Source organism: Choloepus didactylus, chromosome 8 (assembly GCF_015220235.1).
Source record: "Choloepus didactylus isolate mChoDid1 chromosome 8, mChoDid1.pri, whole genome shotgun sequence".
Taxonomy (NCBI): domain Eukaryota; kingdom Metazoa; phylum Chordata; class Mammalia; order Pilosa; family Megalonychidae; genus Choloepus; species Choloepus didactylus.
Window position 1 is genome coordinate 101,491,687 of NC_051314.1, and position 24,479 is coordinate 101,516,165.

The 24,479-nt window shown below is 38.8% G+C and overlaps 1 protein-coding gene across 3 annotated transcripts in view; it reads left to right on the top strand.

The window, feature by feature from the left end:
- The first annotated feature begins 265 nt into the window (after window positions 1-265).
- DENND5B (DENN domain containing 5B) overlaps window positions 266-24,479 on the top strand; it is a 260,804-nt gene continuing 236,590 nt past the window's right edge. The window contains exon 1 of one of the 3 annotated variants that reach the window (XM_037846452.1): window positions 266-579. In XM_037846452.1, coding sequence (XP_037702380.1) covers window positions 459-579 — 121 coding nt within the window. In that variant the 5' untranslated portion in view covers window positions 266-458. The remainder of the gene's footprint in view (window positions 580-24,479) is intronic. The other 2 variants (XM_037846449.1, XM_037846450.1) reach the window with 2 other exon arrangements.

The window sequence follows — 24,479 nt, forward strand, 5'->3', positions numbered from 1 at the left end:
CTCCCTCCGAGCCCGCTAGGAGTGCGCGCCCCCGCCCCTCGCAAGCCTGCACCCCCCTCCCACCCCACAACCCGGTCCGCGGGTCCCCGGCGCCCCGCCCGCCCAGCACAGAGCCCAGCGCCGCTCAGCTGACCGACGGGCGCCAGACGTCGCGGCTCCGAGCTCCCGAGCGCAGCTGCGGCGGCGCGAATCTCTCACGCCGCGCTCTCGCGCCGACACGCCCCCTGCGAGCCCCTCCCCCACTCCGGGACCCGGACCGACCGGGCGCGAGCCCGCGGCCGCTTCCCCAGCGCCGAGCGAGAAGCCAGGCTGCGGTGGCGAGCGGCGGCCGCGCGGCCATGGGCACGCCGGTGTCGCCCTAAGGCGGGCGCGCAGAGACCTCAGCTCGAGCGGCGGCGGCGGCGGCCTCGGTGACGAGCCTCCCTGAGCAGCCGCGGCGGCAGGAATAGCGCGGCGGGATGAGCGGGAGCGGCGCGGCGCCCGGGTCGGGCTCCTCCCCGGCCGCCTGCCGCTTCGCGCACTACTTCGTGCTTTGCGGGATCGACGCGGACAGCGGGCTGGAGCCGGACGAGCTGGCGGGTAAGGCCGGGTTGCGGCGCTGAGAGGGGGAGAGGTCGGCGGTGCGGGGTCTTTTCGGGAGCGCTGGGGATGCTGAGGAGACGCGCGGGAGGCGGGGGACGACTCCAGACAAAGTCATCTCCCGGCTGCGTCCCCCGTCGCCAGCTCTCGGGTCGGACGGGAGCTCGGGCGGCAATTTAATGACATTGTTATTTATTCCGCGTGCAGGGTGCGCTGCTGAGCCCGCGGGCGCCCTTCAGCCAAGAGCGCCCGCCGGGGGCTTCGCCTCTGGGGCGCGGGGTTATTAATAACGGGCGCGGGGGCAGGGGCGGGGGCAGCCCTGCGGGCACGGCCCCCACACGGCACGCAGGCCCCTCTCGTGCAGCTGCACGGCGAGGTGGCAAATGACTCACAGAGCGCGTTAACTACCCGGCCTTGTAGTGCTCGCGTTTATCCCACCCCTCACCCATTCCGCTGGGGCTGCGAAGTTTCAGCCCCGGCACGTGATGCGTCGCTCAGGCCTTTTCGGGGGAGGGGGTGTCGGAGACCGCTAGGCTGCCGGGTTTGCGCCCACCGAGGCGAGGGGTGGCCTCTCGGGGTTTACGCACACTGGGAGGCTAGTTGGATTTCGTCCCTGACTGTCCCCGATATACGCTCCCCCTGCCTCGGGTTCTGCGATGACAGTCGAGTCACCTTTTGGAATCCTGTCGATTTGGCAGTGTCACGGGAGCTGGCCGGGACCTTTGGACTCTCGGGACCCGGCACGACGCTTTGTTGACATTGCCTACACTGTTCTCGAGTTTAAGGAGTTGGATATTTTCCTCTCAGTTGGGTGCATCGTGTGGTACTGCCTGGAGGATATCGGTCCCTCTTCTTGACTCATTTGATGGCGCAGTGCAGGGTTGAGCTGGGGAACTGATGCTGAGAAAAGGGACTGTTAAAGTATGGGGGGCGGGGGTGAGTGCGCAGTGTCGACAAGAGGCCGGAGAGAAACGACTGATTTCATGTTCTTGCCAGTTTCCTTCTCCTTGCCTCCATGGAGTCTGAATCGACTTTTTTTTTTTAATGAGTGAGGCAAGTGACATCCACCTCGTGAACTTTATCTGTGTCAGTGTCAGACACTTAGGTCATAGCTTCCTTTGGACTGAATATTCCTTTTAATTGCACTGATGTGCATTTTTCTCTTTTCCTCTTGAGGGGACTGGGAGGAATGTATTAAATAATGAGCAATAGTAAACAAAACTGTTCATCCTTAAGATCCAAGTCCATCAACCCACATCTTAGCTAAGTGAGTTTCTTTTTGTTGGCTTCACAGAAAAGCATTTTCAACAATAAAATTATGTCTAGTTTTAGGTAAAAAAAAAAAAAAAAAAAAAGAAAGAAAGAAAAGAGGAATAATAGAGTACCAGGCTTTTCAGTATTCCTAATTATGCAATAATATGTTGTTTCTTCAACTAAGATTTTGCTTTTTTTGTCATGTATATGTTAAGAGTTACTGAGTTAACATGGCTAAGGAATATGAAGTTAGAAAAAATTTCTGCAGAGGGATTTGGAGAGATTCCTCTTTTGGGTTTGGTGAAGGGATTATCTCATTTTTCTGGGATCCCTTTCCTAAATATCTGAAACATTTGCTGCACCAGGGTCACTTAGAGGCCTGTCAGTGGTGAGGGATGAAAGGAAAAAGCCTGTCGTTTTTCTTCTCCATCTGAAGTCTGTATGTCTAGTAGAGTTAAAACAACCATGTAGTTGTGGCCTGGTACTCTTTAGGCACAGTACAAATGGCTTTAACACAATTAAATAGCAAAAAATTAATGCATTTTTTTTTAAGAAACAGTAGTTTCTCTTTGCATTACTGTATTTCCATGTGGGTGATTGAGATTTTTGCTCCTCGTAGTACTAGGCTCCTGAGGCAATATTGTATTGGTAATATTTCAGTATCATTCATTCATTCAACAAATAGTTGGAAAGCCTTCTGTGTGTAGACTGTGTTCCAGGCACTGGGGATAGCTGTGGACAAAACAGTCAAAAGTTCCTGCCATCATGGAGCATGTGTTCTAGTGGGGTAAGACATATAATAAACAAATAATGAAAGTATATCGTTTGCCAAATGTTAATATGTAACTATGGAGAAAAGCAGGGAATTGGGGTTAGGGGAGTGCCAGCAGTGTGATAGGTAGCAGGGTTGTAATATTAAGTAAGGTGGTCAGAGAAGTCTTTATAGAGAAGGTGACATTTGAACAGAGACCTGAAGGAGATGAGGAAACAAGTCATAGTAATTGTCAGGGGAACAGCATTCCTGAAAGAGGAAGCTTACGCTAGTGCAGAGTGCCTAGTTTGTTTAGGTAACAGCCAAGGAGGCCAGTGTGGCTAGAGCTGAGTGAGAAGGAAAGTAATAGATAAGATCAAAGAGAAAGAATAGGGGAGATTGTGTGGGTCCCCTGGGTAGATTGTTAGGCTTTCCATGATATGGGAAGCCAATGGAAGGTTTTGAGTAGAGTTACGAGAAACATCTGACGTACCTTTTAAAAGAGTTGCTTTGGCTATGTGGAGTAGACTATTTCAGGGGCACAGATGAAAGTAGGAGACCAGGTGGGCACAAACCCGGCCGCCTGGTATTTGAGGTAAGAGATATTGGTGTCTTAGACGCAAGCAGTAGCAATGGAAGTGGTGAGAATCAAATTAGATTCTTGGTATTCTTTTAAGGAAGAGCCAGTGGGACTTGCTGATGAATTAACTATCATTCATATTCAGAGAAAGGAATGGAAGATGACTCGAAGATTTTCAGCCTTAACAACATTAGAACTCTGTTTACTGAAATAGGGAAGAGTGATGGAGAAGCAGGCTGGAGAAACTCAGGAGTCCTGTAATGGGCATGTTACGTTTTGGGTGCATGTTAGACATTGAGATAGAGATGTCAGATAGGCAAGACATTTCTCAGGGGAGAGGTCTGGGCTGTAGATAATAAATGTAGAGCTGTGAAATTGGGTGAAATCATCTAGGCAGTGAGTGTAGATAGAAAAGAGAACAGAGACTGACTCAAGGATCGAGTCCTGGTATGCTCCAACATTGAGAGATGGGGAGGATGCCGAGTGTAGCCAGGGAAATGGGAGTAAAACAGGAGGATGTCATAACATTCCCAACTAACAGTCTTCTTGACTGTTCACATAGATCTAGATTTGGGGAGGCCAGTGTCTTAGGCAAATTAGTCAGAGGTTTGTTTCTGTTTTGCTGTGCTAATTTCAAAGTTAATGGTAGAAAAGTTTCTATTTTGCTTTTCTGGAACTGATCTATTTTTATCACACTATTTCTTAGCAAGTTGTTACCCTGCCTGTGGAAGGTCTTAATTGACTTCTGTTAAACATAAATTTTACTAGTTGCTTTATAGTCTTTTTCTTAACATGTATGTTCCTAGAATTCACACTCTGGCAGTGGTGGAACTTTGAAATCAAATTAAAGACAATTACCATGATGAAGTAACAACAATAAATAGACCAACAAGGTTTTATAATAGAAGTTTTCAAGGTTTCAGATTATTTTTTAGACATTCCTTCCCCAGTAAAACCCAGCTTTAACAACAGTGAAAAAGACTTCTCTCACCAAAATAAATAGGTCTTCTTCACAGCTGAAAATAATGTAAATATATATCAATAAAAATATATGTTTTGTGGGGATGTGTGTGTGTGTGTGTGTATAGGTGTTACCTAATGTCCTTTTTCTACCACTTTTAGCTGTTCCTCTGCCTCTCCTTGTACTCACTGTAATTTTCAAGTTACATTATATCCAGAAAGAAAAATTTTGTTTAAATGTTAAAGCAGAAATGTTTAAAATTCCTTTAAATATTAAAGATAAGGAAAAGGCTTCAAAACCAGATTGTTTATTGCTTAAAGAAGAAGGGAGGTGTAAATGGAGGTAAATCTTGGAATTAGTTGATGTGAAGGCATCTAGGTGTTATTTTGAAAATTTCTTGTATGGCTCTCATTTCCTTTAAGACCTATACAGCTGTATAGATATACTTGGTTTTATTTACAGCAATGAATTGCTTCGAGAGTGGGAGAATAAAGGACATATTAGGTCTTTATTTAAGTAACATAAATATGTAGGTCCCAAGGGGGCTTGTACAGAACATTACACATTGTACACAGTGTTTAATGAATGAATGAATATAAAGTTTGAACAAGAACATATGATTTGTATGATGACCAGAATATTCTTAAAAGCATTCCTGTAGTAGCCTAGAGTTGATTCTGCTGATAGCTGTTGAAGCCTCATGGGTGAGGCTCTGCCACAGGTCTTGGTTTAGGTCTCTTCCTTGGTGTCTCTAGCTGTTTTTAGTTTTGCTGGTATTGGGTGTGGTTTCCAAAAGAGCTCAGAGGCAGTGGGGGCCATGGTCTAAATTCATATATAAAATTTAGTTGAGGTTGACAACGTATCATGCCATAATAGTTCTGAAAGAGACCTTAGACATCATTTATAGTGAAGACACTGAGGCTGAGAGATTAAGGGATCTCTCTGAGATCACATTTGACCACCAGCAGAATCTGGACTAAAGCCTGGTTCTTCAGGAGTCTTTCCGGTACCATATGCCCCATAATTTTACTTAAGCTCAGTAAAAAGATGAGCTTGACACAAGTTCAGCAAGCATTTCAAACTTGCCTTATTTCGGATTTGAATGTTATAGTCGTTTTTGTTCCTAAGTGTGTCTTTTAAAAGCAGTGTCTAAGTGTACAGGCTCAGGTGGGATGGGAGCTGCCCTCATCTGACCATAGTTGCTCTGTTATTAGCTTCACTGACATCCTTGGTCCACAACAGGTTATGATTGGGAGTTCAGAAGGTCTGGTCTGATTTAAGAGGGTTGGGGGAAGGAGTAATACAGGTATCAGTCTCTATTCTAATGAAGCCAAAGAAGACTCAAGATCTAGTTGCTGTGGTCTAATGGTAAATTGATTTTTAAAATCCACTGGGAATAAAACTCTGTAATGAAATTAGCCCAACAGTGTGTTCTACTGAACTCCCTGTGATAACCCCAGGGCTCAGACATCTGCTCCCATTTTGTTAACGCAGGCTATCATAGAGAAAAGAGAAGAGCAAAGGAAGAAAGGAGGAGGGAGGAACATAAGTGTCTTTCGGGAAGGAGAAAATAGTAATGGAAAAAATGGGAACAGGGAGAGAGAAAAGAGGCTGGAGGAGAACAAGTTGTATCTGCTGCCAAAGTGTTAAGACATCTTTCTGAAATTTCTGATGATATCAGAAATTTTTTGCTTATACTGCCACTGCTGGTTACAGACACTCTTAGATGGAATAACAAAAATAACTGTTTAGAATGTAATGCATTGTTAGTCAGAATTTCCATGAAGAACATTTTAGAACTTTTGGGTTATTAAATCATTCTATAATTTACTGGAGGAGAGGAACAGTCCCATGCAAGGTGCTTTAGAAACAAGTGCCATATGCCAACATCTTTACCATTTTTAATTTATAATGACCTAAATTTTGCATTTGGTAAAGCCAGAATATTAAATGTTATAAATAGCCAAAGCTATTAAATTTTGGATTGATTATTTAATGTTAAATACTTACAGTATAGCAGGTTGTATATACATGACAGTCACCATTTTTTAAGATTTTACAATGCAGTAATAATAACTAATAATTTTTCAATGCTTTCCGTGTTCTAAGCACTGTGCTAAATGCTTCATAGTCATTATCTGTTTAATCCTGACAACAACCTGAGGAGGTAGGTGCTATTTTGTGTTTTATGGATGATGAGACTGAGGCTAGAAAGCTTAAATAATTTACTCAGGTTCATGTAATAGTGAAAAATCTAGATTCTTAGATGGTCTGATTGTAATCCACCTGTGCCCACAACCACTACATTTGCTACCTCTTTAATAACATACAGCGTATCACATAGTTTGTAATCTCTACCAGTATACAGACCCCACATGGATAACCTTATTAATCAAATGAGATTACCTTTTAACTCCTCTATCTGGAAAAGATATTAAAAAGGAGACCACTGTCAGCCCTTTATGACCTGACCTTGCTTGTTTATTCTTTAGTACTAATAATGTGTCTTGCATACATTCCTTCATGCATTCATCAAGAAATTAGAAGATATATTTGATGTTATTTTTGTTTTTAGTAATGAATATTTATAAATATTAAATTCCAGCCACATTGGTTTTCTTGCAGGTCCTTAAACACAGCAGGCTCCTTGTCTCAGGGTCTGTTCACTTTCTGTTTTCTCTGGAATCTTCTTCCCCTAGGCTAGTGTGTCCAATAGAAATAAATATATTGTGAGCCACATTTGTAATTTTAAATTTTCTAATAGCCATATTAAAATAGGTATAAAGAAACAGGTTTTCATTTTAGTGGTATTAATTTTAGTTGTATGTTTCATTTAACCCATTGTATCCAAAATATTGTTTCAATACATAATAATATAAAAATTATTAATAAGATATTTTATATTCTTTTATTCTTACTAAGTCTTTGAAATCCATTGTATGTTTTATGCCTAAGCACTTGTCAATTTGGACTAGCCACATTTTAAGTGCTGAGTAGCAACATGTGGCAAATGGCTACCCAACTGGACAGCACAGTCCTAGACCTTTGTAAGTTTGGCTGCTTTTCATCACTGAGGTCTGCACAAGTGTCGCTTACTCGGAGAGGCCTTTCCAAACTAGCCTGTAAAAAATAGTGCTCTTCCTTCCCTGGTCTGCTCTACTTTTACCAGTCGCCCTGCTTTATTTTCCTCACAGCACTTATTAATACTTGACAATGTATTCTAAATGCATTTGCTTACTTTTTAATTTCAGTACTCTTCTTTAGGTTGTTGGTTCCCAGAGAGGAGGGTAGGGCCTTTCTCTCTCTTATTTATTGTTGTGTACCCATTGATTAGAACAGTGCCTGGCACATAATAGGCACTCAGATATATTGTTTGAATAACTGAATGAAGTAGTTGGAAATAGACAGAAATGTAACTTTTCTTTTTGTTGCTGACAATAAAAGTTAGTGTCTCTGCATCCCAAAGTAATCTGGGCAGAGAATAAAAATATATATGCAGGGCCTCTTGAGTTGCTGGGGGAAAATACAGAGGGGTTGGGCTTCTTTGCCTGGATTGTTGCTGATGTTCTCACAAACAGTGAAGACTGGAACCTCACTAGGGGGCATTTACTTGGAGGATGTGAGAGCAGGGACATGAATTTGCACACTGGTGGTTATGGAGAGAGTATGCCTGATTTGCAATGGATGGAGGTGGCCTAAGGGTACATCGACTGAGGAACAGAATGGTGAACTGTTGTGTGTGCATACAGTGGAATATTGAGCAACTGCAAGAAGGAGTGAAGTTGTGAGACAAATAAGGAGGTGAATGGAACCTGTCGACAGCATTTTGAGTGAACTAGGCCAGAAACAAAGGCAAACACTTTTATGCCTCACCAATATGGACTAACTGCAACGTGTAAACTCGGAATTGAACCTTAGAGCACAGCTTATCAGGGGAATGCTTATTGTAATGGTCCCTAGATTGTAAGCTCTTACAGCAGTCACATCTATCCCTGAATTGTTACGGTTATCTCCAGATTCTGAGATACTGTTTGTGTATAACTTGATTGATCCATGAAACTTTGGGTATCTGTGTGACACCTGAAAACTCAGAGCTAGACCTTGGCAGATATGAATGTCAGTATAGCACATATAGCAGCTGTTAAAAAAGCTGAAAGAGTCCAGACTTCAACTAAAGATATGAATGAAACAGATATGGTTAGGACTAGGGCAAATTCGGCCAAAGGGTAAAGGACAATACTGACTGCGTTTTAAAACTTCAAATTCCCTGTGAGACCAGGGGAAGAGATGTTTAGTTGGTGCAAGGTCTGTATTTTCTAAACAATTTAACTCATGCAGTCTGTTCAAATACCATAATTACATGGAACCTTTAATAGGAATTGAGACCTGGTAGGTTTGCATAAGTTAGTGTGAAATAGTGACACATCCCAAAGTGATTTGGACAGAGAATAAAAAAATATATATGTGGGGCCCCCTTGAGGAGCTGGGGGAGAATGTAGAGGGGTTGGGCTTCCTAACTTGGATTGTTGCTGATGTTCTCACAATCATTGAGGACTGGTGGTTTGATGTGCCAAGCCCTCTATCACGGGTCTTGCCCTTACGAAGCTTGTTACTGCAAAGGAGAGGGTAAACCTGCTTATAATTGTGCCTAAGAGTCTCCCCCTGAGTACCTCTTTGTTGCTCTGATGTGGCCCTCTCTATAGCTAAGCCACCTCAGCAGGTGAACTCACTGCCCTCCCCCTATGTGGGATCTGACTCCCAGGGGTGTAAATCTCCGTGGCAATGCGGGATATGACTCCCAGGGATAAATCTGGAGCTTACATTGTGGGATTGAGAACATCTTCTTGACCAAAAGGGGGACGCAAAATGAAATAAAGTTTCAGTGGCTGAGTGATTCTAAATGGAGTCAAGAGGTCATTCTGGTGGGCATTCTTATGCACTATGTAGAGAACTCTTTTTAGGTTTCAGTGCAGTGAAATAGTTAGAAATAAATACCTGAAACTATCAAACTATAACACAGCAGCCTTGATTCTTGAAGACGATTGTATAACAATGCACCTTACAAAGGTTGACAGTGTGATTGGAAAGCCTTGTGGGTTGCAGTCCTTTTATCCAGTGTATGGATGGATGAGTAGAAAAATGGGGACAAAAAAACTAAATGAAAAATAGGGTGGGAGGGAGGGGATAATTTGGATGTTCATTTTTACTTTTATTTTTTATTATTATTTTCACTTTTTCTGGCACAAGGAAAATGTTCAAAAAATAGATTGGGGTGATGAATGCACAACTATGTGATGGTACTGTGAACAATTGATTGTACACTTTGGATGATTGTATGGTATATGAATATATCTCAATAAAATTGAATTAAAAAAAAGTGTCTTTGATTTGTGTGTGGGTTTTTTTAAATCTTAAAATGGAAGCTAGAATTTCTTTAAAAAGAGAACTTGAGATTGATGGGGGTACGGGGGAAGCTAGCGAGTAGCTGAATGATTAATTTCAGTATATGTGCTGGTTTGGATGTACTGTGTCCCCCAGAACGCCATTATCTCTGATGTAATCTTGTTGGGGCAGATGTATTTAGTGTTGATTAGATTGTAATTCTTTGATTGAGCTTTTCCATGGAGATGTGGCCCACCCAACTGTAGGTGACTAGGGCACTATATAAGCTCAGACAGAAGGAGCGAGCTTGCTGCAGCCAAGAGGGACACTTTGAAGGACACACAGAAGCTAAGAGAGTAGCTGCAGATGAGAGGCAGTTTTAAGAGGCCGTTGAAAGCAGACTCTTGCTCCAGAGAAGTTAAGAGAGAACAAACACCTCAAGAGCAACTAAGCGACATTTTTGAGGAACTGCAGCCTAGAGAGGAACGTCCTGGGAGAAAGCCATTTTGAAACTAGAATGGTATATATCAGCTTTGTGGATAACAGCTAAAATTTCCCCTCTCTATGGTATTTATTATCCTATTCCTTCCCTCTTGCAACAAGCTATCACAAATAAAATTCAGCTCTCTTCAAGCAAGCATCAGGTACCATCAAGGCTTTGATTTTTACTTTTAAAGCAGACAGCATGTCTTATTTATTTATAAATAAATACCAAGTGATATGCGATTAAATGGTGAGTAGTGCTTACAAAATTTCAGTGAGTAATTGTACTAAATTCACTTGCAGCTTCAGTTGTGGTTTTAGAGGAGTATCTTTAAAATTGCATTCAACAGTTTCCTTCTTCATGGACTCCCACATCAGTTTTGGGTGTGGTTAGCTGGGACAGTTCTCTTTGTTTTTTATGAAGTTTAGTTCTTTAAGTTTTTTTCATTTATACTTTTGTGTGTGTGTGTGTGCTTTCTATACGGTTTTTATCCATCTAAGGCTTGACTGTTCAAGATGGCACCGTCTAAATGACCTCTTAACCAGATATTCTGAAAGTTTTCAATATGAGACTGCTTTTTCTACATTACTTTTCAAACATAATGCAGGGATTGCTGGCTGGGTGTAAGTAAGTATGAACTGAGAATCTAGGAACAAAAGTGGAAGTATCTATATGCTGCTGAGACAGCACACATGAGGATAGAAGAGAATGGAACCTTTGCTTTCTCAAGTATCCCTCACCTTTCCCAGGAATCCATGACTTCTACTAACTTTATTCTAAATTAAATGTTGTAATTATCTTCAATTAACATGAGCTCCATGGGTTACCTATTTATTGTTTTAAAACTTTGTATTGCTGGTGCAAAAACACTTTGGTTTTATGGTAAATAGTCAATTTTGAAATAATTCTTTAAATAACTTTCAAGGATATGTTATATTAGTAAGTCAGAAGTAACTCTAGGGACTCACCTTTATTCTATGAAACTATGAACATAGCTTACATTTATTAAGTCATGAACTGTGGTTGGTGATTTAGAAACATTATCTTTAATCCTCACAATAACTTGAAGGTATTGCTGTCCTGATTTTACAGAGGAGACTGAGGTTCAACGAGTTGTTGCCCAGAGTCATAGAAGCACTAAAGGCCAGAGCTGGGGATTCCATCCCAGCCTGTCTCCAAAGTGTCATCTTCCACTATGTCCTGCTGTCCCTACAAGTCCTCCAGATTAGATGTCCTCAACTGCTGGATCATGATACATTAATGGGCCTGCTATTTGTGAGCATTGGTTGAAATACTGAGGATGGAAATAATACTCATATTTAAATTGGTGGAACGGATTCAAGGCCTTTCCTTTAATGTCATTCTCACTCAGTTCCATTCCTATGTATTTTTATTGGATGGAAGAGAAAGAGATAGCATTGTGTGCATGATAGGAGGAATTGTTCATAGCCCCTGTACATAATGGGGAATCTATCTTGTTGTTGCTGTAGCTAGGATCCTGTTACTGGTGAGCTGTGAATAGTTTCCACATATTCATAACGTCTTTTAGGGAAACCATTGCTTCCATACCCCTGTAGGCTTTTAAAAATTTTTTTCATAATTTGAGGACACCTATGGGAGCATATTCCTCAACATTTATTGCTGATCCAGATTGTTTCCGGACACTTAATGTGATGGTGTTTTGGAAAGGGCCTTTAAACTATACAGTACAATAGAAAGGTGAAATGAAATTATAATTTTAGAGTTGTAGAATCTTGTGAGTTTAATCCTAACCATATCTAGTATAATGAATCTTTAGATATAGTTTGTGGATCCCTAGGTTTTAAACTGTGAAATCTAGTTTTAAGATATTTTTTAAGTAGTCTATTTTCTAGATCCCAGAAGGCCTGATGACGAAAATCCACCTGTTTCACATTCTTTTGTGTAATTTTCTCTTTGGGAATCAAGGCTTCTGCTTTGAAGACCATGTTTCTTATACCAGGAGACTTTTTGTCATTCCCTTATCATCCTCTTTTCTAGCACAACACACTCTCACTGTCATTTACTTGACAGGAAGTTTTTCTAGAGTTTGGGGAAACATTAATTTCTCATAGTCTTAATTCTTTAGTACAGCTTGGTCGAAGATTCCTCATAGACCAGCTTTTGCCCTCTTTAAAATTCTTAATTCCTCCAAAGAACATCCTTATTTCCACCTTGTTTCTCATGAAACCACCTCTCATTGCTCTTTTTGATGTTTCTTCTCTTTTATAAAAACCTCCAAAAGAAGAAATAATTTTTGGCAAAATGTTCTAGTCTCATTAAAATCTCATAGTGAAGAAAATCATTGCAGTATCTAACTAAATCCTTCAGTTAGCTCAATCTCCAGCAGAAACTGGGAAGCGTTTATTTTCAGATTTAATACTTTTGCTTTCCTTCTTTTTTCTTCCTTGCCCAGAGTCCTTTGAGAAACAGGGATAATATTCTTTCTATATGTTAAATTTATATCTCCTTTTTTTCCTCCTGTAGATCAGGGCTAAAATAGCAAGGACGTATTGTTTCCTCCTAGGCAGTTGAGACATGAAAGAGGGGGTGGGGGTGGTCTTTAGCTAGTGTACAGTTTCCTCACCTGGAAGTCCTCCCTGTCATAAGAATCAGCACCAGCATATCAACTAGAATTCCATGAGAATGAGATGTTGACTTTAATAAGAATAGGTTGGACAGGAGGAATTAAGGCTGAGTATGGGTTTAACCCTTGTGAATTGTAGATGATTTGCTTCCAGGACCACAGTGTTTTTGCTTTCTAGATTAATCTTTCTTCACTTTAAATTTAACCCCAACTTTTAAGGGAATTTAAATGGCTGGGGAAACAAGATAACAGACTGTTTAAAAATATTTCCCATTTCCTGTCTCAAGTGTATTCCTTTTCTTAATAGATAAACTTTTGTCTAGATTTCAAAATATTCTGACTCAGCTCCAGGGAAATGAGCTTTTGTACCTCACTTGGTTTGCTTTGTGCCATTGTTCACAAGAACAATGACTGATTTCACAGTTTATTAAAACAACAGGCATTGGTACCACTGAGGTGATTATGCCAAAATAGATTATTTTGTTGTTTGTTCTCACTTCTGTCTGGCAGTGGTTATTTCTTCATTGGCAGTCCTAGCTATGATCTATTTTAAAGCCTGAAAGATAGGTGTGCTTGAGTATTCTTTCATCTGCTGTGAACCTCTTGTAAATTATCTTGTTTTGGTGGAAGGTGCCACTGGGGAGAGTCAAAATATGGGTGTGTATGGAGGATAGGAGGTGGTAGGAAACAAAAAATTAAAAGCCACACCTTTTATCCCAAAATCCTCTTTTTCTGATCTCATCACTATCTCTCACCTCCTCTTCCACTTGAAACACGAATTTTATAGTTCAAGTGCAAGGTATAATACAGAGATGTCCAGAAAAATGCCTCTGGGCCCCAGAGATTTAACTGCCCTCCAAAGTCATAGAGACAAAGAGTGTCCTGCACAAATGTTGAAACTACTGAAAGTTTCACAAAATTACGTTTATTGTTTCCTAGAATGAAATCTCGAAGTCAGAGTAAAAATTTAGCTTTTTCCGAATGTGGACATATATTAATAAGTGGCTATACTTTGTTAAATCATTTAGGAACTGAGGCCTTGATGTGATGTGTCTGTTGACACATACGCACATTTAGTTTTTATTACCGTGCCCTGTTGAACTCTGTTTTGAATGGATCAGGTGACAGCTTTTATCTGAAAGTCAGTCTTTGAGGCTTAAGCACTGGTGTGTGCATGGAAGAGAGATTAGTGTTTGTTTGTTTGTTTGGATGTAGGGGAAAGGAAGAAGTAACTTCTTAAATTCTTTGCTCTTAAAAACAAGAAATTCTTAAGTAAAATTCAGATTTACCTTGAGACTTAAAGGGAATAATAAATGGTTGTATTATTTTGGTCAACACATCTGAATAGTTTTTCAATGTGTTCTGAAAATAAAGAGGTTATCGTCTCCTCTCAAGTGTGGCAACTATTTTGCACCCTTTTCCCCTGACCTCTCCCGTCTGACCCTGATGATTTGTGATGAGATTATAGGTCTTTAAACTTTTCTCCATTCTATCCAGGGTTCCTTACTCAGTAATATAAAGCTTTAAGCTTCCTTAAAAAATGTTCCTAGAAAATCGGTGAAAACATTGTGGGCATGAATTTTGTAAATTTTTTTTCTTAGAGTTTATTTTTTCTCCCTTGCTCTTGCCTTTCTCCATCCCAAAGTATGCATTTAGTTAGATTTTATAATAGGAACTTCAGAGTTTTTTGTATGTATGTGTCTGTGTGCATTTCATTTCTTCAAGTGAACTTGCTTATTTAGGGATAAGCTGAAAATGAGAGCTTTCTGCAGTAAGGAGCCCAAGAGAGACTTGATTTTTACTCCCCATTATTATCTCTTTAGGTATGAGAAATTAAAATCTGGATTCAGAGTGTCACCAAGAGCAGCAGATTGAATATTTTCAGCAGGTTTAGTATTTTCCAAGAATTAGCTCTTTAACCTGCTTATCTTGTAATAGATGTTTTTTAGACCTCTTAGGCAAAATAAGTAGGAAGAAAAACAGGGACAGAAAAGGAGAGGAACTCATTTAGTTTTACTACTTGGTAGCTCGTATAAGAGATTCTTGGGGAAAGAGGATAAAATTAGTGACAAAAATAAGGGCTTGGGATTATCTTTGTGTTTTATTATTGTCTTTTCATCCTGTCTTCAAATTTATCCAGAAAACTGCATTTGCTTTGTTTCAGACATTTTGATAGGGCTTTTTGAGGAATGTCTTTTTACATAGAGTTACATTATGAAGTTTTAGTTCTTTGATTTATATAGCGCTTTCCTGCTACTGAATATTTCACCAGGAGGGAGGATAAAGAAAATAAAAGGCTTGAGATAACAAAAGACAGTAAGTGCCTTTTAAAAAATTGTGGCATTTAAATCATAGAAGTAATATATCCTTAGTTTAAAAACTGTAGTGAAGACAGGATTACTTAAAGAAGAAAATTACAACCACCTGTTATCCTACAGGGGTGGAATTTAAAATAAAAATAGTAGTTCTGATTTCTAGTCACTAAATATAAGCCAGAGTGACCATTTTATTGAGACGTTGTGGTTAACTGAGCTGAGGCATAATCCAAGAAACCTGGTAAGAATTTTTTTCATCCAGGTCATTGCCTCTGAATTAGTGTGTGGTATTTGCAAAGACCTCAATAAATAACTGTTGATTGAAAGAGTGAATGAATAAATAAAATGTAGTTGTTTACTTGAGGAATTTACTTTAAGGCATAAAAATGAAATCCTTTGTACTTTTTTTTTTTTTAACCAAAATCCTCTATACCATCATTAAATGAAATGGGAAGAGAAAGAGTAGCTCTGATTCTGAGGCAATTATGCTAAAATAATCTTTTTTTTTTCCTAATATGGAAAAGAAGGGCGAAGGCACTAGCGAAGTAACAAATAAAAGGGGAAGCAAGAAGAAGCTATAAGCAAAAAAGTCAATTCAGTGACAAATAAGATAAACTCCTGTTGTCAGATTACTGGATATCTGATTGATTTGTTGTCACCTAGAGAAGGGAAATATGTTTGGATGATATAAGGAACACTTTGATGGGAAATCTGTTGTCTACCCTTCGGGTGCCTGGGAGAGAGTGTAAACTAGGGAGACTGATCTAGAAGCAGCAGCAGATCTAGTGCTTGTCCCTTTCAGCTCCCTTTCTGTCTCCCTTGTAAGGGCTGTGTAAATGTTTCATAATCAGTGGTGGTACCAGCTGCACAGAATGCGAATGCTTGCAGCCTCCCTTTGCATGCAGTAGAATAACAAGAATAGGGACCGCCTTGATTGTCTTGCCATATTTTGGCTGTCATGCTTTAAAAGTTCCCTGACTGTGTTCCTGTAAAGAAGTTAAGATTCCTGCCCCCTTTAGTAAATTACTTCCTCCAAAAACACCCTATGAGTTTCGTATATTGGAAAAAACCGACCTTAAGATACCAAAGGGGTATTTGTCATAGTGATTAGGAAAACTTATGGAAGGACCAGCTGGGCCTTCTTTAATTTCTTTAAACCTATTAATTTAGTGACACGAATGTGATTTTTGTTAGTAGTGACAGTGCCGCCTTAATTTTTTAAATTAAATGAAACAAAATTCCTCCTCCAAAGAGAAAGAAAGGCCCAAAAACTTAAAAGAAAAAGAAGGAGAACTCATGTTTGTTCTATCTGGAGAGGTGTTGTTTATTTGCACTTTTTCCCTCTCCTGCTGTCTCTGTTTAGTTTTTTAGAATGCTTTGAATTGAGGTGAATTTTAGCTGCTCCTTAGAGCACCTGTGACCGACATTGGTTCTTTAAAAAGTTTTTGGAGAATATAACACAATCAAGAAAGAATCAAGGGGAGCAAACCATAGGCTAGGGGAGGGGTAGGAAAGTAAGTATTTTTTGCCCATATCTTTTCTGCTCCATTTTTTTTTGTCTAGTGCCAGATATGAATGTTACATGCTTGAAAGAGGTATGTAGACTAGCTTACTCTACGCATTTCATAGAGTGGGAAACAAGTTGGGAAGATAGGTTGAATCCAGCTTTTCGAGGATTTTTTTAATCAGTTAAAATGCTTGCGGTAATAGAAAAAAGTCAAAGTAGTGCTAAGAAATAAAGGAATTTGGCTGGCTCATGTAACTTAAAAAGGGTTTTTTTTTTCTTATTGAGGGGGATCAGTGAGCACATGTTCAGATTTCATTTGAACTGGGCTCCAGCTCCATTTCCCTGTAGTTCTTTAGGCTCTACCTTTCCCCAGTGTTGGCTTTCTCTTTTAAGGTGGCTTCCCTCAAGGTAATAAAAAAGTTTTTCTAGGCTTTTGGTTTGCACATCACACCTTCCCTAGAAGAGCTTTAACTTCCCTTCCTCACTCCCCACTCCTGTCATGAAATAAAAACCTGGGTCTTTGCTATGAATAGACCACTTTAGGTCATGCTCATCCTTGAACCAAGAAAGATGAGATTAAATTGATTGCTTAGAGACCATTTTGGGCCAAAACCCACATGGCTGCTTCACAATGGAAGAGGGAGGGAAGTGGCTGCTGGGAAGCAATTCCAATATTTCTTAGCATTTTGTATGCTGGACTGTGAAGCAGGCCCTTTCTTTGGGAAGACAGAGAGAGGCCCTGAGAGGTTTTGAGCAAGGAAATGGTATGCTTTAGGAAGATCACCCTGGATAAGGGGTGTAGAATAGAATTAAAGAGAGAACAGATTGGAAGTGGGGAAACCAATTAGGAGGCTGTTCTAATAAAACAGACTGGGGAGAAAGGACCCGAATTAGGATAGTGGCAGTGGAAGTAAAGAAGAGGAGTTGGATATGAGAGAGAAGATAAACATAGCTTGAATGGAACATGGCAACCTCATTGGATGTGGAGTTAAAGGGGAGATGAGACACACAGGACTGAGATTTCGGTTATAGACAACAGGGATTTGATGGTGACATATGTAGCAGGAAAACGGGAGTTTCAGAGGGTGCATGGTGAGGTCAGTTTCGGAGGGTGCTGGTGTGACTTTATTTTCCTTTATGTAGGGAGAATTAAAACCACTTTCTCCACATCTTGTCAAGATAGTGTTAACTATGCTAATGATGTGTATGAAAGTACATGGTCCTTTCGAACTAGAACTTGAATTCAAGGCTTCAGACCCCAATTTCTGTTTTTTCCTTAATGTCATACTCTGTTTATAGACATAGTTCATACATTCCTTATCCCTGCTTCCCTCCCTCTGTCCTTCTTTTCTTTTTTTGTTAAAGCTGCTGAGTATTCGTGCGTATTAATTTAAATCTCTGTTTTAAACATGAAGCATAAAAATACCATAATTAAAAAATACATAGAAACTGCCATGGGTGCAAGCTGAGACTTTTTTTTCTTTTGAGTTAGGAAAATTTGCTAGGTGTTTGTTAGTAAATAACTTACCTCTCTCTTTTTTTTTTTTTGCAATGTTGCAGTTTGTGCTTAACATGCACATTTTTTGTGTGATGTGCTTTAGTAGTGCATTTAGAATCCATCTGTAACCTGTAGCTCTGAGTCAGTGAACCATACTCACTTTAATATTTTGTAATTTTGTATAGAAAACTATCTCTAAACATATCTGTAGGTGCTTGCACTAGGTTCTAGGCATTCCCACCTAGAATGTTTAGATCATCTGATACTACTCCAGAAGTATGTATACCAGTTGGCTATGTGGAAGAATCTGATGTTGAACTACCTAGTATTGGCTGATAATTCGTGAATAGTGCCTACTACAGAGCCTAGCAGGATGTAATTGCTCAATAAACTTTAGGCACCATGTATGTTTTCATCACTGATTGGATTACACCCCAGTCACTTTGACGGGATTTAAGGTGTTCCTAGAATTCCCCTTTAGACATTCAGAGGATATGTATTTTTTTTTAACTGTAGGTTTATTTTATCCTTAAATAGATAATGCATTCATATGATACCATTGTTAGGAAGATACAAAAAGATTACTATAAAAAATGTGTTTCATCTCTCTTCCTAGCCTTCCAGTTCTTTTCCTCAGAGACATCCAGTTCCTGCTTTCTTGTATATGCTTCTAGAAGTATTTTCTGTGGTCCATGGCATGTTTCTATTGACCTTAGAGTATATTCTTAACTTTGATTTTATAAATATCTTTCTCTTTCACCCTAGTTTTTGCCCTTTTATCTTAATTTACTTAGGAACATTAAAAATAAGAGTTCCTTATAATTAATATTTTTTGTTGTTTATAGTGGATCAAATACAATCTCTAGTTTACAATTGAGAGTCATGTTTAGAGATGCTAAATGAATTGCCTGAGTTTGCTTTGCTAGTGTCAGAGTTAGAACTAGAATGCAGGGTCTTCTGGTTCGAAATGCAGGTCCTGTTGACTACAGAGGAGCTTGATGATTCTCAAGTATAAAAGAGGAAAACAGGACATTGTTAATCTCATGGAAAATAGGACATTTTTACTTAAAGAGAATAATAATAAACCCATTACATGTTAGCCTACATCACATTTTGAATGAAAATAGAACTAAATCTGGGCCTTTTTACACATGAGAATTACAGATTTTGTTGCTTGCCCATCTATTTTAGGTACATAAACAAGACATATAAATTGGTCCATAGGGCTCCACAACTTAAGTGTAAAAGGATTCAATATAGATGCAATCCTTTCTTTTAGTAGATAGTTGAAAATCATCCACAAGTGTCTATAATTCTATCTATAACTAATACATGTAGGATTAGTAAAATTTTTACTTTTAAAAAAATTTTTATCAAAAGAGGTGCAGAGCTCATGTTTTGATTTAATAAACTTTTTCTACAGTAAGATACATTTCTGCAATCTGTGTGCCCTGTCATTTTGGCTTTATGGAGTGTCTATATGCCAAGTGGACATTTTGATGAGTTATGGTGTTAGAGTATAAAATATTCCACTGTGGATTATGGTTTGTCTACTTTAAATTTTTTATACTGCTTATTCTGGAACATGTTAAACATATAGCAAAGTAGAGAGAATAGTGGAGTGAAACACATGTACCCATCAGTTATCAACTTACAACCAACATTATTGTATCTCCCTCCCCTTTACCCCTCCCTACTATTATAGAATTGATTGAAGCAAAATTTAGACTTTATATCGTTTTATCCATAATATTTCAGAATGTATCTCTAAAAATAAGAATTCTTTTATGTACACTTTTAAAAGAATGAGTCTTGGTTTTCTATTTAATCATCAGAACACAGTTATAGGCAATTAATATATCATAAATAATATAACATCTTAGTCTCTAACTAAATACATGAATTCAGTTAAGAAGTAAATCTTATGTATGTGTTTAATATTTCTAAAGTTTATGTTGCCATGTGGATTTTGATGAAGAAAACAATTTTTAAAAGTGTCAATGTTATTCCAGCTTTTAATTTAGAAATCTTAGAATGCACTCTTTTTTTTTGTTCAGTTTTATTGAGATATATTCACATCCATACAGTCATCCATAGTGTACAATCAGTTGTTCATAGTACCATCATATAGTTGTGCATTTATCACCACAATCAATTTTTGACCATTTTCATTACTCCAAAAAAGAAAAAAAAAGGAATAAAAATAAAAGTAAAGAAAACCTGAAACATCCCACCCCCCTACCCCCTATTATTCATTTAATTTTTGCCTCTATTTTTCTACTCATCAGTCCATACACTGGATAAAGGGAGTGTGAGCCACAAGGTTTTAACAGTCACACAGTTACACCATGTAAGCTATATAGTTATACAGTCCTCTCCAGAATCAAGGCTATTGAGTTGTGGTTCACCACTTTTAGATATTTCCTTATAGCTATTACAATACACTAAAAACTAAAAAAAGGATAGCTATATAATGCAGAAGAATAACCTCCAGAATGACCTCTGAACTCCATTTGAAATCCCTCAGCCACTGAAATTTTATTCTGTTTCATTTCTCTTCCCCCTTTTGGTCAAGAAGGCTTTCTCAATCCCATGATGCCAGGGCCAGGCTCATCACCACAGTCATGTCCCACATTGCCAGGGAGATTTACATCCCCCCACATAGCGGGGAGGGCAGTGAGTTTACCTGCAGAGTTGGCTTAGAGAGAGAGGTCACATCTGAGTAATAAAAAGGTTCTCTGGGGGTGACTTAGGCACAATTATTAAGTAGGCTTAACCTCTCCTTTGCGGTAACAAGCTTCATAAGGGCAAACCCCAAGATGTAGGGCTCAGCCTTCTAGATTGTTAGTTGCCAATGCTTGTGAGAATATCAGTAATTCCCCAGATGGGAAAGTTTAATATTTCCACATTTTCCCCTAGTCCCTCAAGGGGGCTTAGGGTGTACTTTCTTTTAACCTTGTCAGTAGCACTGCTTTATTGTATTGGTTAACTATTGCTACAGAACAAGTGTCCTCAAAACTTATCAGCTCAAAACAACAAGAAGAAAAGATGTTAACATTGGTGGTCATCAGGGAAATGAAAATCAAAACTTCACCCACTAGGTTGGCTATTAAAAAACAACAACAAAATAATAAGTGTTGCCAAGGTGCGGAGAAATAGGAACAAATGGTACAGACACTGTGGAAATCAGTTTGGTGGTTACTCAGAAAGTTGAAAATAGAATTACTGAATGACCTGGCAATCCTGCTTCTTGGTTTATACCCCAAAGAATTGAAAGCAGGGACTCAAAAAGATATTTGTATGCTAATGTTAATAGTGCCATTATTCACAATAGCAATAGCATCATTCACAAAAGGTGGAAGCAACTCAAGTCTCCATCAGTAGATGAATGGGTAAACAAAATCTGGTGTATATATAAAATGGAATATTATTCAGTCATAAAAAGGAAGGAAGGTCTGTTGCATGCTGCATCATGGATGAACCATAAAGGCATTATGTTGGGGTAATGGATTTTGATGATGGTAGCATAATATGGGGAATGTAATTAATACTACTGAATTATACAATTGAAAGTGGTTAAAATGGGAAAATGGTTAAAAGTGGTTAAAATAGTTGCATATATGCTACTACAATAAAAAGTTTAAAGAAAAAACAACATTTATTATTTCTCAGTTTGAGGGAATCCAGGAGTGGTTTAGCTGGGTGCTTCTGGCTCACTGTCTCTCATGAGGTTACAATTAGGCTGTTGGCTGGGGCTGCTGTAACTCAGAGCCTGAATGTGACTTGAAGAGTATAGTTTTTAGCAGGCTTCTGATCCTCATCGCTTAGACTTCTCTACTGGCAAGAGAGAGGGGGAGAGTGGGGAAGGGAGAGAGGGAGTTCAAGACAGAAGCTGCAGTTTTTTATATGCTAATCTCAGAAGTGACATACCATCATTTCTGCCTTATGCTGTTGGTCACAGGGACACCCCGGTACAGTATGGGAGGAGCCACACAAGGGTGCGAACACCAGGAGGCTCGGATCATTGGGAGCCATCTTGAAGGCTGGCTACTACACTGAATTGGGCAATGTTAAAGCTTTTAAACCTCTTATTTAGAACTTACAATCTTCAGCATTGGTTTTAAATAGAATATACCAAAGCTGTAGTAGTGTGTAGGATTTTGAAGCAGTCTGGGATTTTTTCTTCAGCTTTTAGCGATCACGAATTTTATTTGTTCTTTGTAATTTTTGCCATAAAGGAAATATTTCCCACTCTCATTGTTCATATAACTTTTTAAATTAATTTTTCATTTTACTGATATAACATTTATATATAACACCAAAATTTTCACTTTGACCATTTTTTAATTAATTTGTTTTTTAAATTCAATTTTATGGGGATTTATTCACATACCATACAGTCATCCAAAGTGTACAGTCAGTTGTTCACATTACCATCATATAGTTGTTCATTCATCACTCCGATCTATTTTTTGAACATTTTCCTTGTGCCAGAAAAAGTGAAAATAAGAATAAAAAAAATAAGAGTAAAAAAAGAACACCCAAATTGTCCCCACTGCACCCTATTTTTCCTTTAGTTTTTTGTCCCTGTTTTTTTACTCATCCATCCATACACTGGATAAAGGGGAGTGTGATTCACAAGGCTTTCACAATCACATTGTCACCCCTTGTAAGCTACACTGTTATACATACGTCTTCAAGAGTCAAGGCTACTGGGTTGCAGTTTCATAGATTCAGGTATTTACTTCTATCTGTTCCAATACATTAAACCTAAAAAGGGTTATCTATATAGTGCTTAAGAGTACCCACCAGAGTGACCTCAACTCCATTTGGAATCTCTCAACCATTGAAACTTTGTTTCATTTCATTTCACATCCCCCTTTTGGATTTTGACCACTTTTAAATGTACAATTCAGTGACATTAGAAGCTCTGTACCCATTAAGCAGTAACTCCTTATCTCCTGCCCCATCCCCAGCTCCTGGTAAACTTTATTTTCTGTTTCTATGAATTTGCTTATTCTAGCTATTTCATATAAAGAGGAATCATACAATGCCTATCCTTTTGTGTCTGGGTTATTTCACTCACCATGATGTCTTCATGGTTCATTCATGTTGAAGCATGTATCAGAACAGTATTTTTTTTTTTAATGGCTGAGTAGTATCTCATTGTGTATATAAGACCACATTTTGTTTATCCATTCATCAATTGATGGACATTTGGCTTATTTCCACCTTTGAGCTGTTGTGCAAGAATGGTGCTATGGTGTCAAATATGAAACAATCTGCTTCTGAAAGAAATAATGAATATCTACTACCTTTAGAGAGATAGTACAGCAGAGTTTAGAGCAAGGGCTCTGAAGCCCAAGCCAGACTGACTTGGGTAACTTACTTAGCATCTCTTTACCTGACAATAATAGTACTTTTACCTCTTGGGATTGTTGTAAGAGTTAAGTTCATGTCAAGTGCTTAGAACAGTACTTGGCCTACAGTGAGTGCTCAAGTATTAATTATTATTTTTATTGTTAAAAGATCTTGGGTATACTGGTGAACTTTTGTATCTGGGATACAGGTTAGAAAGGTGGAAGATGAAGATCAAGAGGTCAGCAGGGACCAGCGTGCTGTGAAAATGATGAGCCTTCACCTTGGATTGTGAAGCAGAGTTGCTCTGTAATTATTCTGCTGCCTACCCTTGACAATTATTGCTTTTTTTAAACTACTTTGTTTAAGGAAGAATGGTTAGGCTTTTGTAGCACTTCCTTTGTCCAGTTTTGCTTCAGTAGTAACACCTGGATTTCCTCTTCAGACTTAGCTGTGTGGGGTGTGCAGGTGTGGGGGGTATGCAGGTGTTCTTTTCTTTTTTAGTGATGACCAACTTGAAAAAGAAGTGATGGTAGTATGGCTCTTTAAAAAATGAAAATTAAAAAAAAAATAAAAAGATTGAAAAGAAAATGGTGGTAGTGGAAGGGAGCTGCAAAGTGCTTGATAAATTATGTAAGGAAGCTTTTGGCTTTGGTCAGAAATTTAGTTGTTAGCCAGCTGCAAGCAAACCCATCTGGCACATGTTTTCATTATTCTTCTGAAATATTCATAGGCTCCAACAATCCTTGCCTTGTTTCCATTAGATCTGCACATAGTCTCATCTTCCGGTAGGCAATCTGGAGTTGCAGTAGGTTGCTCTTGTTTTGTTTCCTTGTTGTTGTTGTAACCAATAAAGTATAGATGTTTAAGGAAAAGGTTATGGATTCTCAAAAAATTCTCTTGCAGAATAAACTGGAGCAAATTAATTGATGTCGTATTTGAGAACAACAAACTATGGCTAAAATTCATTATAATTTATTATGTTTTAAAGTATCTATAATACGTTAAACACAACTCTAATTTATGAATCCTTTCCTGATCTTTAAACATTACCTTTCATTTCCGTTACAGAAATTTTATTTTTGATTTAAGAGCACAGGATTAATAAACTAAACTTTAACAATTTTATTTAGGAAAGCAGTATACACATTTCTTATTAATTTTCCAGCAATTTCTTTAAATCATTTAGAATGTAGATCAAGAGA